This window comes from Macaca mulatta, chromosome 4 (genome assembly GCF_049350105.2).
Source record: "Macaca mulatta isolate MMU2019108-1 chromosome 4, T2T-MMU8v2.0, whole genome shotgun sequence".
Taxonomy (NCBI): domain Eukaryota; kingdom Metazoa; phylum Chordata; class Mammalia; order Primates; family Cercopithecidae; genus Macaca; species Macaca mulatta.
Window position 1 is genome coordinate 39,372,030 of NC_133409.1, and position 17,136 is coordinate 39,389,165.

The 17,136-nt window shown below is 41.8% G+C and overlaps 1 protein-coding gene across 1 annotated transcript in view; it reads right to left on the reverse strand.

Moving 5' to 3' along the window:
* The window catches only part of SGK1 (serum/glucocorticoid regulated kinase 1), a 153,776-nt gene extending 137,166 nt beyond the window's left edge, over positions 1-16,610 (reverse strand). Inside the window, exons 1-2 of the mRNA XM_077999435.1 lie at positions 16,450-16,610; positions 16,027-16,177 (exon numbers count right to left, since the gene is read on the reverse strand). Coding sequence (XP_077855561.1) covers positions 16,027-16,095 — 69 coding nt within the window. The 5' untranslated portion in view covers positions 16,096-16,177; positions 16,450-16,610. The remainder of the gene's footprint in view (positions 1-16,026; positions 16,178-16,449) is intronic.
* Between the last annotated feature and the right edge of the window lie 526 nt (positions 16,611-17,136).

The following is a 17,136-nucleotide window of genomic DNA, read 5'->3' on the forward strand; positions in this document are numbered from 1 at the left end:
AAGAGATTCTAAAGATCATTCAGAGTGTTGATGAATTACATGGATTATGATTTTGAATTTCAAATGGATTTTAAGTCTTGATGTAAGGCAGATTAGAAAACAAAATTTCACATTAAATTTATTAAATTAGGTCAAAACTCATCAATAACTAATTATACGTTGGACATAAGTATTTCGATATCTTTTTGTCCCTCAGTGCCTTGTGCATATGTAACTAAAAAAGCAGAGTAATTTGGTGTCATTTGATTTAATGAGATCCTGTGCAAATGAAATACCTTTTTAACACTGAAGCTAGACCATTGCAGTACTCCAGGGACAACTATGTATAGAAGATAAATTAATTATGTTCACTACTTCCTAAGCCTATAGAAACAACTAAATAACTAAATGAGAGAATCAACCTGTTGATCATGTGCAGGTCTTTTGAGAAATGACCTTTAGTCAATAAAATCCCGGAGCACAGAGGTTTCATAGCAGCTTGTCGTCAGGCAGACTTATCAGTAAAATCACAATTTATACCACAACAAAAAGTTCAGAAAAGTAAGTTATAGAGGTAGGTCATAATTTTGAGGTCTGTCTTGATAATATCTAACATATTTTGAGTGCTTAGTGTGTACCAGGCATTAGGGCTAAATACTTTACATGCGTTATGTCATTTAATCCTCATAACAGTTCTTTGAGGTATTATTGTTATTATTATTATTTTATTATTATTTTGAGACAGTCTCACTCTGTCGCCCAGGTTGGAATGCAGTGGGGCGATCTTGGCTCACTGCAACCTCCATCTCCCAGGTTCAAGTGATTCTCCTGGCTCAGGCTTCCCACCAGCTGAGACTACAGGTGTGCGCCATCATGCCTGGCTAATTTTTGTGTTTTTAGTAGAGAAAGGGTTTCACCATGTTGACCAGGCTAATCTAAAACTCCTAACCTCAAGTGATCTGCCCACTTCAGCCTCCCAAAGTGCTAGGATTACAGGAATGAGCCACCGTGCCCGGCCTGAGGTGTTATTATTAAACCCATTTTACAGATAAACCTTAGATACTTAACGCTTAGAATATTAAATGCCTTGTCCAATGTTACCATGCTCGGAAATAATCCAGTTAAGAGGCCAACAGTATTTGTCTGATCTCCTATTAGGAATCCTTAATACTCTTCTCCTGTAAATGTTTAGATTTAAAAAAAAAAGGTCATAGATAAATTCAGTGCAGTTGGATACAATTTGAAAAATTATTTTATATTTTAGTGAAATAGAAAGTTTTAATCAGGTGTGGTGCTGGGTGCCTGTTGTCCTAGCTACTCAAGAGGCTGAGGTGGGACCATGGCTTGAACCCAGGAGGTCGACGCTGCAGTGAGCTATGATCCAGCCACTGGACTCCAGCCTGAGCAACACAGCAAGATTCTGTCTCTAAGGAAAAAAAGAAAAGAAAAGAAAAGAAAAAAACTTTGACATAGTTTCTGTTTGCCACTCTTCATATTGAAAGGTGAAGTTTATTTTCCCTCCCCTTGAATCTGGGCTGGCCCTATGACTTTTTTTTTTTTTTTTTTATGAATAAAATGCAGCAGAAGTGACACTATATGACATCCAGGACTTGGCCTTATGAGATCTTCAGCTTCCACATGCTGTCTTGAAGCACTCCCTGTTAGAAGCCAGCAGCCATCTAAGTCTATCTGAAGACGATGATACTGTGAGGATGCCCAAGCTATGTGGAGTGAGAGGCCAATAGAGATGCACTAAGACACCAGACATGAAACTTTCTTGGACTTTCTGGCTCAGTTCAACCACCAGCTGAATGCAGCCAAGGAAAGACTCAGCCGACGTCACAGGGAGCAGAACCCTCCAAATGAGTGAAACTGAATTCCCAATCCACAGAATCCTGAGCAAATAAATGACAGCGGCTTTTGCTTACCAAATTCTGGGTAGTTTGCTTTGCAACAATACTAACATAAATTTAGTAGAGTTGGACACAATTTGAAAGAAATATGGGCTGGGTGTGGTGGCTCATGCCTGTAATCCCAGCACTTTGGGAGGCTGAGGCGGGCGGATCTCTTGAGGTCAGGAGTTTGAGACCAGCCAGGCCAACATGGTGAAACCCTGTCTCTACTAAAGATACAAAAGTTAGCCGGGTGCGGTGGCAGAGTGAGGCAGGAGAATCGCTTGAACCTGGGAGGCCAAAGTTGCAGTGAGTGGAGATTGCACCACTGCATTCCAGCCTGGGCAATAGGAAGGATCACTTGAGTCTTGAAGTTCAAGGTTAAAGTGAGCTATCATCGCACCATTACTCTCCAGCCTGGGGGACAGAGAAAGATCCTGTCTCAGAGAGAAAGAGAGAACAAGAGAGAGAAAGAAAAAGAAAAGGAAAAAACGAAAAGAAAAAAAACAAGGCAATTTACAATGAAAAACGCCTGAGAGGAGAGTGAAAATAAAAACACAAGATTAAAACCAAATTCAGTGACTAAGAAGTTCTTTCTTTCTTTTTTTTTTTTTTGAGACAGAGTCTTACTCTGTCGCCCAGGCTGGAGTGCAGTGGCGCAATCTCCGCTCACTGCCACCTCCATCTCCCAGGTTCAAGCAATTCTCCCGCCTCAGCCTTCCGAGTAGCTGGGATTAGAGGCATGCGTCACAAAGCCCGGCTAATTTTTTGTATTTTTAGTAGAGACAGGGTTTCACCATGTTGGCCAGGCTGGTCTTGAACTCCTGATCTCGTGATTCGCCTGCCTCAGCCTCCCAAAGTGCTGGGATTATAGGCGTGAGCCACCACGCAGCCTAAGAAGTTACTTCTAAAGATTTGTCCAATTTGTTCACTGAAATTTATATTTAAATTTACTTTTGAGTTTCCTGGCAACTGAGGCAAACCAAAGAGATTATATCATGCTAAATGTGATTTCCTTCAGAAAAGAAAAATCTTTAACCTACTACTAAATTATAAGAGCACTTTACCACATGGATCCCTTCACAGGGAACAGTGAATGATAGAGGAGACAATGACTTCAAAAGAGATTTTATTTAACCGGGTGTGGTTGCTCATGCCTGTAATCCCAAAACACTTTGGGAGGCCAAGATGGGTGGCTCACCTGAGGTCAGGAGTTTGAGACCAGCCTGGTCAACATGTTGAAACTCCTGTCTCCACTAAAAATACAAAAATTAGCCAGGCATGGTGGCGGGTGCTTGTAGGCCCACCTACTCGGGAGGCTGCGGCACAAGAATCGCTTGAACGCCGGAAGCGGAGGTTGCAGTGAACCAAAATCGCGCCACTGCACTCCAGCCAGCCTGGGCAACAGAGTGAGATTTCATCTCAAAAAAAAAAAAAAAAAAAAGGAAAAGAAACCCAGACTCTACTAAAAATACAAAAATTAGCCCAGCATGGTGGTGCTTGTCTATAGTCCCAGCTACTTGGGTGGCTGAGGCAAGAGAATCACCTGAACCCGGGAAGCAGAGGTTGTAGTGAGCCATGATTGTACCACTGCACTCCAGCCTGGGTGACAGAGAGAGATCCTGTGTCAAAAAAAAAAAAAAAAGGTTACTTACAATACAGATGTGTCTAGATGATGGAATTTTAAAAAATTTATTCAATGTATTTTACTGTTTTTTCAGAGATGGGTTTTGTTCTGTTGCCCAGGCTGGAGTGCAGTGGTGTGACCATGGCTCACTGCAGCCTCCACCTCCTGGACTCAAGTGATCCTCCCACTTCAGCCTCCCAAAGTGCTGGAATTACAGGGATAAGCCATCATGTCTGGCACACAATGGAACTTTAACATAAACCAAACAGAATAAAATGCAAAGAACTTTTGATTTCTATATGGGTTTTCAGATTAACTCTCTTCTTTCTCCTCCATAGACCTTAGGCATTTCACAATCTTTTGGCTTTCTGTTTCAACATATACTTATTGATAACCCCCCAGGGGCCAGGTCCTGAGGGTTTAATTGTATGTAAAAGAGAAGGAAGGTCCCTACCCTCATAGAGACCATAGTCCAGGAGGACATTAATTAATGCTGAAAGCATTCATTAAAAAACTTTACCAATACGCAATTGCAAACTGATGGGTGCCATAAAAAAATAGCACAAGGCCGGGCGTGGTGGCTCATGCCTGTAATCTCAGCACTTTGGGAGGCCAAGGTGGGTGGATCACCTGAGGTCAAGAGTTCGAGACCTGCCTGGCCAACATGGTGAAACCCCGTCTCTACTAAAAACACAAAAATTAGTCGGGCATGGTGGTGTGTGCCTATAATCCCATCTACTCAGGAGGCTGAGGCAGGAGAATCGCTTGAACCCGGGAGGCGGAGGTTGCAGTAAGCCAAGATCGTGACACTGCACTCCAGCCTGGGCAACAGAGTGAGACTCCGTCTCAAAAAAAAAAAAAAAAAAAAAAAACACACACAGGGAGCTATCATGAGTATGTCATGGAGGGACACAATCCAGGTTTCTGGGGAAGGGAGTGGGGGAGTGAAGGAAACTTGTTATTTCTTTATTCCTTTCGAGACAGGGTCTCACTCTGTCTCCCAGGCTGGAGTACAGTGGTGCCATCATGGCTCACTGCAACCTCCACCTTCTGGGTTCAAGTGATCCTGGCACCTCAGCCTCCTGAGTAGCTGGGACTACAGGCACTCACCACCACACCTGGCTAATTTTTAAATTTTTTGTAGAGATGGGGTTTTGCCATGTTCCCCAGCTGGTCTCAAACTTTTGGACTCAATCAATGCGCTCACCTCGGCCTCCCAAAATGCTGGGATTACAGACGTTAGCCACTGAACTCAACCTGGAAGATTGTGATTTCTTAGTTTCTTTTTCCCACCTTAAAACCTGACACATCAAAGTGCTCAATTCATGTTGGCTGTTGATGATGAGAATACAAAAAAATAAAAGGGGGGGAATTTCAACACTAATTTTGAAATAAATTCTGAATCTGTTATTTCAAAGGATGTTAACTTTAGAAAGGAAGACACATTAGAAATTTACGTTTCTCTGATTTTTATAAAATAATGAAATGTATAATGCAAGACGTAACTGCCAAGGTACTAGATGAAAATAAATTATACATTCTGAAATTGCATCTGATAGAGATAAGTTCTGAAGGGTTAATCTCAATTGCTTGATTTAATGTGTTTGCTTTGAACCAGATAAATAATAATTAGCAATGGCTTCACCAACTTATTAGCGACAACGTAGAGAAGGTGTGGGCTCTTTTACGTAAAAGCTGACTAATAGACAAATAAATTAGATATGACTGTTTTGCCAAAGCTGATAACTAAGGCCCTTTATGCAATGAGTGCCAAGTCCTGGTTGTTTCTACGTAACATTTAATCTTTGAAGGCAAGTGGTTGAAGGAGAAAGCAATTATATTGATGTTCATTGGAGAAATTCATTTACAGATTGTTACTACAATTGTCCCTCAGTCTCTGCGGGGGATTGATTCCAGGACCCCTGCAGATCCCAAAATCCATAGATGCTCAAGCCCCTGATATAAAATGGCATGGCATTTGCATATTGCCAGTGCATACCCTCCCTAACATTTAAAATGATCTCTAGATTGCTTATAATAGCAAATACAATATAAACGCTATGTAAATAGTTGTTATGCTGTATTGCTTAGGGAATAATGACAAGAAAAAAGGTTTGTATGTGTTCAGTACAGACGAAACCATCTTTTTTTTCCCCCCACATATTTGACCTGCAGTTGGTTGAATCCACAGATGTGGAACCCATGGATACCTGGAAGCAGTTAAAATCACTCCAATATTTTCTTTAAATTCTTACTTCTTCTCTTCATCAATGCTTTCTCTATTCAACCAAGTAATGATATCACAATTACACGTGGTACCTCTTCCCCAAGCCCTTTGATTACATTGTTTTTATTGATTCATCAAGCATATATTATTGAGTTTCTACCATGCACCAGGCACACAGATAGAGCTGTGAACAAGACAGACAAGGTCTGCACCCAGCACGTGTATATTCTAGGTTTCAAAGAAGCTATATGAGGTTGTGAATAGGATTCTTTTTAAATGTCTTTATTTTTATACTACCCCTCCACAGCCTTACCCCAATCTTTTAAACCACACTGGAAGCCATGTACTCATCGTTTTTTTCTCCTGTAATTTTTTTTTAACAGTACAACCTAAATAAATACTGGCCCAGAAAGATTCAGAGTTCAAAGAAAATTCAGCTGCTTTCAGAAACATCATTCTATGGGAAAGATCATATTTCTGAGCAATAAACGTTATAAATACATATTCTGTTTTATTTTTAATTCTCAAACTATTAACTTTCATTTTTTCCCCTCCCTGGCATATTTTAATTTTGGTCCTACAGGGACTTGAGTCTAAATATGTTTTAACAATTTGGGGGACTTTTTTTTTTTTTTCACCTTTCTATTTCTAGAGACTAGAATCTTTGAGCTACCAAGGCCTTTCAAACTGGCTGATGTTACGATAACAAACTCGGAGACAGCAAGATGTTTCTTAAACCACTGGGTTAGAACGAGAATCCTTTGTTTTCTATGGGCACAAGCCTAGGAAGGTTTCTTTTCTTTTCCTTTTTTGTTTTTTTTTTGTTTTGAGACTGAGCCTTTCTCTGTCACCCAGGCTGGAGTGAAGTGGTGCCCTCTTGGCTCACTGCAACCTCCGCCCCCGCGGGTTCAAGTGATTTCTTCTGCCTCAGCCTCCTGAGTAGCTGGGATTACAGGTGCATGCCACCACACCCTGCTAATTTTTGTATTTTTAGTAGAGATGAGATTTCGCCATGTTGGCAAGGCTGGTCTCAAACTCTCGACCTCAGGTGATCCACTCACTCAGCCTTCCAAAGTACTAGGATTACAGGCGTTTGCCACTGTGCCCGGCAACCCTAGGAATATTGTACTTCATGCTTTTCTCTTTGGCCTTGCTGTAGCTTACCCTCCAGAGACAACAGAGAGAGAGAGAGAGAGAGAGAGAGAGAGAGAGAGAGAAGGAGAGAGAGAAAGTGGAAGAACCACATGACCAGTCATTTCCCAAAGCAAATGGCATTTTGGGTGAATGCCCTGACCTAGGAGGGAAAAAGAGGCCAAGGTTACCCTAATGTTACAGAAGTAGCTAAGTGAATTCTTCTCAGAAAAATGTCACAGCAGGCTCTAGAAAGCAATTAGAGTAATATTTTGGCACCTCGAACTACCAAATAGAAGATTCCTCTACTGCTCCAGTTACATCTTTGATTTTCATTTCCCTTTGTTGTAAATACTTACAATGTCATTTCAGAATGCTGCAAAAAAATAGACGTGAGAGTAAATAAACTATAATAATAATCCTTTCTCCACATGCCATGGCAGCTGCAGGAGGATGCCAACGCAGCACCGAACTTGCCTTACTGCCTGCTTTTCCTGTCCTCCTCCTCCTCCACCTCCTTCTCCACTTTCCACACATGATCTTTTATAAATTTGCCAGCATCACTGTGCAGTTTGCCAGAGAAACCTGGCCACTTGCTGGGTAAGCCTGCTCTTAGACCAAGGACCAGGGTAGGTCACTGCTGCTGTCCTCATTTGTGGGCCAGGAGGAGGCACTGAGGGTGAGGTCCAGAACCACCTGCTTTCCCATTAGAGAGGATGTGGATCTCTACAGAGACACTGCATATCCCTTCAGTTAAAGCTCTTTGAAGACTCTGTTTACCCTATGAGCTGGACTTTCTTGAGCCTCATAGAATGGGTAAAAATCTTCATCCCCAGCTTGGTGAGGAGCCAATGATTTCACGCTCAAACAAGCTGACAAGCCAGGAACCCTAGCTTTCCTTAGCAGGCAGGAAAAGCATCCCACTCATAAGTCAGGAGTCTTCTCTGCCAATGTTAGGAAAGTTGATATTTACCTTTTTTTTTTTTTTGGACTTATTTCTAAAAAAAAAAAATTAACTAGTATGTAAAAAAAAAATCACACTTTAAAAATATGCTTCTACAATATTTGCTCTAAGGAACTATCTTTAGCTTGACCTAAATTACTAATTAAACTTTTCTATTGATCCAATTCCCATTACCGTTCCTGCCTTTATGCTTTTATATTTGGAAATCTCCAACATGCATTTTGATGGCTCCACCCCCCACGTTCCTCACTCCCGCCCCCTCATTTTGGTTTTGCTTTACCTTGTTAAGCACTTACAGATCATAAAATATGGTTGAGCTCAGAATATCTCTTACTCCAGTGTTGCATATGGCACCAGTATTTCAGCACCAGCCCTTTAAAATATGGTGCAGAATTTCAAGGAACTCAGCTACACTTTCCATTCAAAATCCCTCCCAAGCACTGTAGCTAAGAGCCTATCTCAGGATTTTCTTGAGAGCTGCTGGGGAGGCAAAATATCTATTTAACGAAAATGGCTCATCATCCACATTCTGCGGTACCGAGACTAATTCCCCAGCACTGCCAAACCCAGTCTGCTAAACTCCCTCATCCAAACTCTCTAAGACTTAGTGGTCAAAGTGCCAAAGGCATCAGTCTTACTCACACTCCGTGACTCCTAAGACTTCGTTGAAAGTGAGGATAAATAATAATTGGAAGACATTTTTAGGATTCCAGTTGGGAGGATACATAATGCAGATACTATATAGTATTATGTATTTATTTATTATTTCTTTTTTTTGAGATGGTGTCCTACTGTGTCATCCAGCCTGAAGTGCAATGGCGTGATCTTGGCTCACTGCAACCTCCGCCTCCAGGGTTCAAGCGACTCTCCGGCCTAGGCCTCCTGAGAAGCTGGGATTACAGGTGCCCGCCACCACTCCCAGTTAATTTTTGTATTTTTAGTAGAGACAGGATTTCACCAAGTTGGCCAGGCCAGTCTCAAACTCCTGACCTCAGGTGATCTGCCTGCCTCGGCCTCCCAAAGTGCTGGGATTAAAGGCGTGAGCCACTGCGCCCGGCCTACTATATAGTGTTGAAGTTAGAATTCATATTAATGCAAAATAAAAGAAGATTAGTGAATCACTGCTACATCTGTCTTGTTTGGCCTGACAAGAAAAGTATCATAGAAGAGAAGGTGTGGTATGGGCATTGGGTCAGCAAACAAGCAAACAAGCTTCCCTAAGTACCTGCCAGCTGTGAAGGGGTAGTGACAGCTTGTCTCTGAGCCAGATTTAGGTTACATTTCAGTCTTAATTTATATCTAATCCATATCTAAACATAGAGAGAAATAAAATGCATTAGATTTCTAAGCCACTGAAGCCTGTTTAAAGGAAGAAGGAGGAGGAAGGAGAAGAGGGCAATGACTTAAGGGCAAGTCAATAGAAGGATTCATTCTTTTATTTTATGCATTCTTTTATTCAACAAATATGTTTTGACAAGTAGGGGATATAGTGAACAAGGTAACCCGTTTTCCATCCTTAAAGACCTTCCAGCTGGGTGCGGTGGCTCATATTTGTAATCCCAGCACTTTGGGAGGCCAAGGCGGGTGGATCACCTGTGGTCAGGAGTTCGAGACCAGCCTGGCCAACATGGTGAAATCGTGTCTCCACCAAAAAAAAAAAATTAGCTGGGCATGGTGGTGCACACCTGTAATCCCTGCTACTCGGGAGGCTGAGGCAGGAGAATTGCTTGAACCTAGGAGCCAGAGGTTGCAGTAAACTGAGATAGTGCCACTGCACTCCAGCCTAGTGATAGAGTGAGACTCTGTCTGAAACAAAAACAAAAACAAAAACAAAACAAACAAACCACCTTCCTCCCCTGTGGCAGCTACAGAGGAATAAGCAGTACTAATGTGACAGTGCAGTGTCACTGGGGCCGTGTGCTGTGTTGTGGGCGCAGGCTCAGGAGGGACTCGAGCAGCTTAGATTTTAGCTATTCTGAAGAAAGCACAGTAGGAACCACCGGAGTCTCTGCCATGTTCTGGGAAGTATGATCAAATACATCTTGAAAAAAGCTAAAGCAGACTTCAGATTCGTTAGAAAGCATTCCTACCGCTCTCAGCAGTGGATTGGAAAATCCACCTCTTCATAGCTAAGGCCGTAATAACAACAACAACAACAACAACTAAACACCTCTTTGGGTTGTCTTCACAAGTAGTTTCCAATTCGGGAGAGCCAGTTCTGCAGCAGTATTGGCATCATCGCAGTGCACTCCAGTGACGCAAATGTAAAGACTGGTGATGGTAAACGAATTACCTGAATTTGAATTCTGGCTATACCTCTTCCTAGCTCTATGATCTTTTTTTTTTTTTTTTTTTTTTTTTTTTTTTTTTTTTTTTTTTTTTTTTTTTGAGACGGAGTCTCGCTCTGTAGCCCAGGCTGGAGTGCAGTGGCCGGATCTCAGCTCACTGCAAGCTCCGCCTCCCGGGTTCACGCCATTCTCCGGCCTCAGCCTCCCGAGTAGCTGTGACTACAGGCACTGCCACCTCGCCCGGCTATTTTTTGTATTTCTTAGTAGAGACGGGGTTTCACCGTGTTAGCCAGGATGGTCTCGATCTCCTGACCTCGTGATCCGCCCATCTCGGCCTCCCAAAGTGCTGGGATTACAGGCTTGAGCCACCGCGCCCGGCCGGCTCTATGATCTTTAACAAATTAGTTAACCTCTGATCCTCAGTTTCCCTGGCTATAAAATGGGCATAATGAAGGATTTTGAGAGTTACCTGAGTAAGGTGCTTTGAACAGTGCTGCTCAATAATGTTATCCCTCTGAGAAGACAGCGAAAGTTTCCCATAAGAAAAGGGCCTTTGTTATTCCAGTTTGGATACTTTAAGCAGGCATAAGAGAACAGTAAAAGGAAATCAAATGTAAAGAGATGCTGTCTATGAAACAGTTGTGAAGAATAAGCACTTCAGAGGAGCTTAATTTAATTTCTCAGCTCTGCTAGAGTAAACATTGTAACTAGGCTACAAACCTTTCCTTTGTTCCCGTAGTTATTAGAGAAAGGAAGAAGCCAGAGAAATCATATCACTTCACTTCTCTGAACTTCACCCTGGATTATTTAATGTTGACAGGCATTCAGGATGTATAGAGATTAAGGACACAGACTCTGGAGCCTGGTGCTGGGATCTAAACCCTGATCCTGTCACTAACTAGCTATGTGACTTGGGGCAAGCTCCTCAACTTCTGTGTACCTCAATTTCTTCATCTATGAAATCACAATAATAAAAGTACCTATCTCAGGTATTTTTATATACGATTTTTTTTCCTTGAGATGGAATCTCACTCTGTTGTCCTGGCTGGAGTGCCATGGCGAGATCTCAGCTCACTGCAACTTCTGCCTCCCAGGTTCAAGAGATTCTCCTGCCTCAGCCTCCTGAGTAGCTGGGATTATAGGCAACTGCCATCACATGCAGCTAGTTTTTGTATTTTTAGTAGAGACAGGGTTTCACCATGTTGGCCAGGTTGGTCTCACACTCCTAACTTTAAGTGATCTGCCTGCCTAAGCCTCCCAAAGTTCTGGCATTACAGGCGTGAGCCAATGCGCCCGGCCTGTGTATGATGATTTAAATGTTTAATGTACTTAAAGCTCTTAGAACCATGTCCAGCAATATTAATGCCATTTAAGTGATAGTTATTAGAAAAGCTACTGTTATTAAGGAACAATGCAAGGAATTGTTCAAATGCATATAATCGTAAAATATGGAGTCAAGGCTGGGTACGGTGGGTGGCTCACGCCTGAAATCCCAACACTTTGGGAACTCGAGACCAGCCAGGGCAAGATAGTGAGACTTTGTCTCTGCAAACAACCAACCAACCAAACAAACAAAAATACAACAACAAAAATGCAGAGTCAAAATGGAAGGATCTTGTCAAAGTTGGTAGTCACTAGGTGGTTAGTTCCATGAAGATAAAAAGTGGTCATTTTGTTCCTACTCTATTTGTGGAAAAATGAATGAATGAGGCATGAAAGACTTGACTAGTTTGATGTTCATGACTTAATGAAGAGGAAAGCACACGAGATCTGGAAGTGGAAACCCAAAACATGAGTCCTGGCTTAACCTCATTCTAATTTGACAGGTGATTTACCACAGGTACTCAGTTTCCTCATCTTTGAAAGAGGGAAGTCAGAGGGAGAATTTCTGAGGTTCATTCCACATCAAAAATTCTGCAGTGTTAGATAGACTTTCGAATTTTACAAAAGGTAATGTAGTCATGGCTATGGAAGTCTTTCTCACACACCTTGTGTATTTCCAAAAAGGATTATCGAGTTGGAGACAAGGTCATTTGTTTGTGTTTTCTAAATCATTATGTAAGAATCTGAGCCACGAACAGAACAAATCTTTAAATCCATGAAAATGGATTACTTTTAGCTGGATTGATAACTTCTAAAGCTCTTGGATTGGGAGAATAAAACTGATAAGGACATTTTTCCATTCATCTTAAATGAATTTTTGGAGACTCTTAAGAGTAAAATATAATGTATACACATCTAATGCTAATTTATCATAAACATGTAATGAAAGTAGAACTCTTATCTAGTTTAGTTTAGAAATTCTCTGCTAAGGGCCGGGCGCGGTGGCTCAAGCCTGTAATCCCAGCACTTTGGGAGGCCGAGACGGGCGGATCACGAGGTCACAAGATCAAGACCATCCTGGCTAACACGGTGAAACCCCGTCTCTACTAAAAAAATACAAAAAACTAGCCGGGTGAGGTGGCGGGCGCCTGTAGTCCCAGCTACTCCGGAGGCTGAGGCAGGAGAATGGCGTGAACCCGGGAGGCGGAGCTTGCAGTGAGCTGAGATCCGGCCACTGCACTCCAGCCTGGGCGACAGAGCGAGACTCCGTCTCAAAAAAAAAAAAAAAAAAAAAAAAAAAAAGAAATTCTCTGCTAAATGAAATTAAGCTGATTTAGTTGAGCTTTTAAAATATGAGGGTGAAAAGCATAAATCCAAAGGATTTTGTAGAACTAGCATCCGGACCGTCTTTCTTCAGATTATGTTCCTAGAATCTGGGTTCCCCAGGGCTGCCTCTCATTACTGTCAGTATTAAGGACTAGAAAGGAGCTGGAAGAGGCTTGGCCGCCTTGATAGGTTTTTGGTAGTGGCATAAAGATTTCACTTGGTTGGGGAAGTGGGGAGGGGCATAGAAGAGTCTGTTGTGGAAACAAAAGAAAAGAAAGGGAGAGTGGTCTGAAATCAAAAAGTCTGGATTACGAATACAAGCTTTGAGTCAAACAAGGTTTAAATTTTAGTTCTGCTACTTTTTAGTTATGTGACCTTGGGCTAGTGGTTTCATCTCTCTAAGTCACACTTTGCACATTTAATGTTTCTTACTTTACAGTGTTACTGTGAAGATTAAATGAGCTAATCCATGTAAAGCACTCCTACCTAGAACATAGTCAGCTCTAATAGTGACTGCCAGACCAAGGCAGATAACCTATATTCTCTTTTAGCTTCTTATGCTCCCTCTGGAATGTCTCAGAAGCATAGGAAGCACTGTTTAAGCCTCCTGCAATCAAAATTCATTCTTTTTAATGAGCCCTAATAGACCCTATGGATTTTTTTTTTTCCAAAATCTATTCATAGTTTAATGTGGGCTGTGGACAAAGGTTCACTTTGTAAGACTGTCTAGCTAGGTTAAAAATAAAATATGCAGAAATGTGTGGAACTTCAACAATAGAATATAAGAAAATGAATTATTCTTAACTGAAAACAAAGGCATTATAGTATATGAATGTGTATGTGAAGTAAAAGTCTGGAAAGGATAAACATCGTATGGTAATAGTTACTACATCTGGGGAAGGGAGAAAGATTGGAGAGGAGGTGGGACATACCTTATTATTGTTTTAACGTTTTATAGATTTATTTACATATTGTTTAGTTAAAAACAAACAAACAAAAAAAGTTAACCAAAAGCAAAGTCATGGTACAAACTGAAATAAACATTTAGAATGCAGAATTTGTGGAATAAACCAAAGTAGGCAAGAATCAAAGAATTTATCCCTGGGGCATTCAATGACTTGATACAAGGTCACCTTCTACTTAGTTAACTGTCCTTGAGGAGTAAAGAGAGTGCAGGGGCAGGAGAGATGTCTGATACCGTCTCCAGCAACTGATAGACCCAGGTTAGAAGGTAGATGAAGCTGCCTGCCAGTTATCTTGGTAGAAACTTCTTTCTGCATGTACTCAGATAAGACATCAGTACTCTGGGTGGTTCTTTGCAAAATTCAAGGTCTGCAGAGTCACCAACTGAAATCCATTGGTAAATTTACTTTTAAGCAAAACAAAACCAAATGGTAAATTAGTATTTCTATTAGTACATTTTGATAACAAAGAAAATAAAAGACAATTTAAAATGTATGTAACTTAAGTCCACATTGCTTAAGAACATCTGACTGAGGAGTTTTAGAATATCCCTAATACCATGAAATAAATGCCGTAATTAAAAGGTAGTGGAATTTAAGTACTGGATAATGGGCTATGGCATTTTTAAAATTAGCAAAACATTTGTTTATTATTGCAAATTAGGGCTGTGGCTGGTGGCGGACATCTGTAATCCCAACAATTTGGGAGGCTGAGGCAAGAGGATCACTTAAACCCAAGAGGTCAAGACCACCCTGGGCAATATAGCAAGACCCCATCTCTAAAAAAAAAGAAAGAAAGAAAATTAATTTTCATAAAGGGCCCTTCCCTTGGAAAGAAATATTTTGGCTACAGGGAAACACGAAGAAGCCTTGTGGAGCTCTGTGAAGTTGCACTGACTTGCTTTCATTCAGCTTGCAGCTCCACTAGTGAGAGATTTCACATGGTACTCCCGCTCCAAGAGCAAGGGCCAGGACAGGTTGGTTTCATTTTGGTTTTAATGCATATGCTTTGGCCCACAGACTTTGAGAAAGATTTTGCTTTACTGATGAGAACTCAGTCAAAGGTGCTTGGGAGCTTTTGCTGGCCCTCTAGCTGGGCCTGACACATTGCCTGCATTTCTAGCCTTGCCTTCCCAGCTTGCCCATTTGGTGCAGCGAGGTAGTCCAGCCCACCCTGAAATTCACTGTGTTAGGCGGATGAGTTAACTGAAGAACCGTGTTTCAGGAATGGCACAGAAAGGGCCTGAATGAAGGGAAGGACAAATGAATGGAGAGAACCATTTTGGAGGAATTGCCCTAGGGTATTATATAGGATGGGGCAACTGGGGGCTGGAGGATGTTCCTTTTCTTACGTTGCTTAGGAAACACTGTCCTTAAGAGTGTCAGTCATCATTCCTTTAACAATCATTCATTTCTTACCTCCCACTTGTGTATAAATTTGCAGATTTACACAGACCACCAGTGTGGCCATCCCAGTGAACTGAGTTTATTGTGAAACATACATGCAAAAAATCATTTTTTTCTCACCTACAACCAATGCAACATTTTTATTTTTCATACTTTGAGTTGAAGAATAAGGAGTTTAAGAAATAAATGCATACAGCAACATAACCCTGAATTATTGCACAAATACAGACCTCCCACTGCTCTCTCCTTAAAAAAATAAAAAATAATAAAAAAAAAGGCAGTTATTCCAAGCAAAAGCAAAAATTGAGGCAACTTAAAATAGACAATTTTAAATGCTGGATTCCATCATTTTGTAAAAGGTCATTCTAGTCCTTTGCTATTTATACCATAGATAGAGACATAGCAAATTATTGGCTGAATGGATTTGGGAAAGCAGAAGCTGCTGCTTCTGACGAATGAAGATGATAATGCATCACTTGAGACTCAGTGGATGAAAGGTGTGGAAAAGTTGAACCCTTCAAAGATAAGACAGAGGAAGCTGCTAAATTAGCCCGTGACTAAATTACTAGCCATAACTGTACTCAGGCCAATTCTCTTTGCAACTGCCTTGTAATCTTTGTTGTGGCTTGAGAGAGAAAAATCCCCATTCCCAGCTCAAACCCTTTTTAAGGCATCTCAGCCCAACCCCCTCCTCCCAATAGCAACTCTTCATAGCCCCCTGCCCCTCCTCCAACAAATTCGAATCAAGGCAGGTATAGTTCTCAGCTTTACCACTGCTGTCAGAAGCACGGCTTACATTAAGGGTTTAGCAACAAAACCTTAGGCTTACTTCAGGCAAACATTCAAAAGCATTTAAGAGAAGCACAGAAAACAAAAGAAATAAGCAAAACCTGTCCTTACCCGCTTCTTAAAAAATTGGAAGGCTGAGCATTTCTTGACTGGGAATCCATTCATGTCTTTGTTTACCATTTTCCACCGTGGGGAATTCACAGTTATAGATCCAGGGTGGCACCCGCCTGGTTAGTGCATATCTGTTTCCCCGGTTTACCTCCTGGAGACAGTTAATGAAGACTGAGCGGGATGGAGAATCTAGCAGGGCTCAGTTCTTCACTCGCTCATTCTGCAGCACCAGCTACTGCAGCAACCTCTCCCCACTTTCAGTTGCCACCGGCAGCGGCTTTTCTCCTTCCATCATTGCTCCGAAACATATGCATCACCGCTGCAGCACCCTGGGGGCCGGACGGTGGGATACGGCCAATCTCCGGGGAGATGCTGTGGCTCCTACCGAGCGGGAGAAAGGTACCCCTCCCCGCCCCCAGCTACCTGGCTGCTCCTCGGCGGCCGGCGCGGGGAGCGAGTCGCTCTTCTCCAGGTGATGCGCTCCTGGAGGCTGCTTGAGGGAGGAGAGTTGTTTTTGATTGTGCAAGTTCCAGTGGGAGCTGTAGTTAAGCAGCTGAGAGAAGGAGTAAGAAAGAGCAGAAATCAGAGGGAGGGAGGGAGAGCCGCGCCAGAAAGGCAGAGGGAGAGAGAAAGCGAGGCTGGAAGAAGCAACGATTCATGAATATCTGAGCAGCGGATGGAGAGAAGGCACAGCCAGCTCAGGATGCGCTGAAGAGCAGTTGACTCCCCTTGGGAGGGCTACTTTAAATAGCTTCTTTTCTTTCTTCTTTTCTGTTAGGAACATTTAAATCCGAGTTTCATATAAATTGTACACCGGTTTTATTTTATGCTCATTGACATTCTTTTGAATCCTGTTTCTGAATAAAACCTCTCAACGGAAATGTAATCACATTTAATCTCGACCTGTCCAAACGTGGAAGAAAATGAAATAAAGTACAAGCGTAGGTATGACAATGGAAGATCTCTGACTATGTAGAAGCTCTTCTAGCCTCCCCTTCCCTACTTGTCATTAGATAATGGGCAATGGTGAAGGTAATTGTGTCTTTTTCACTAAAAAGCTTGTTAAAAAAAGAACACAATGAACATATACAAAGTATTTTATTACACACA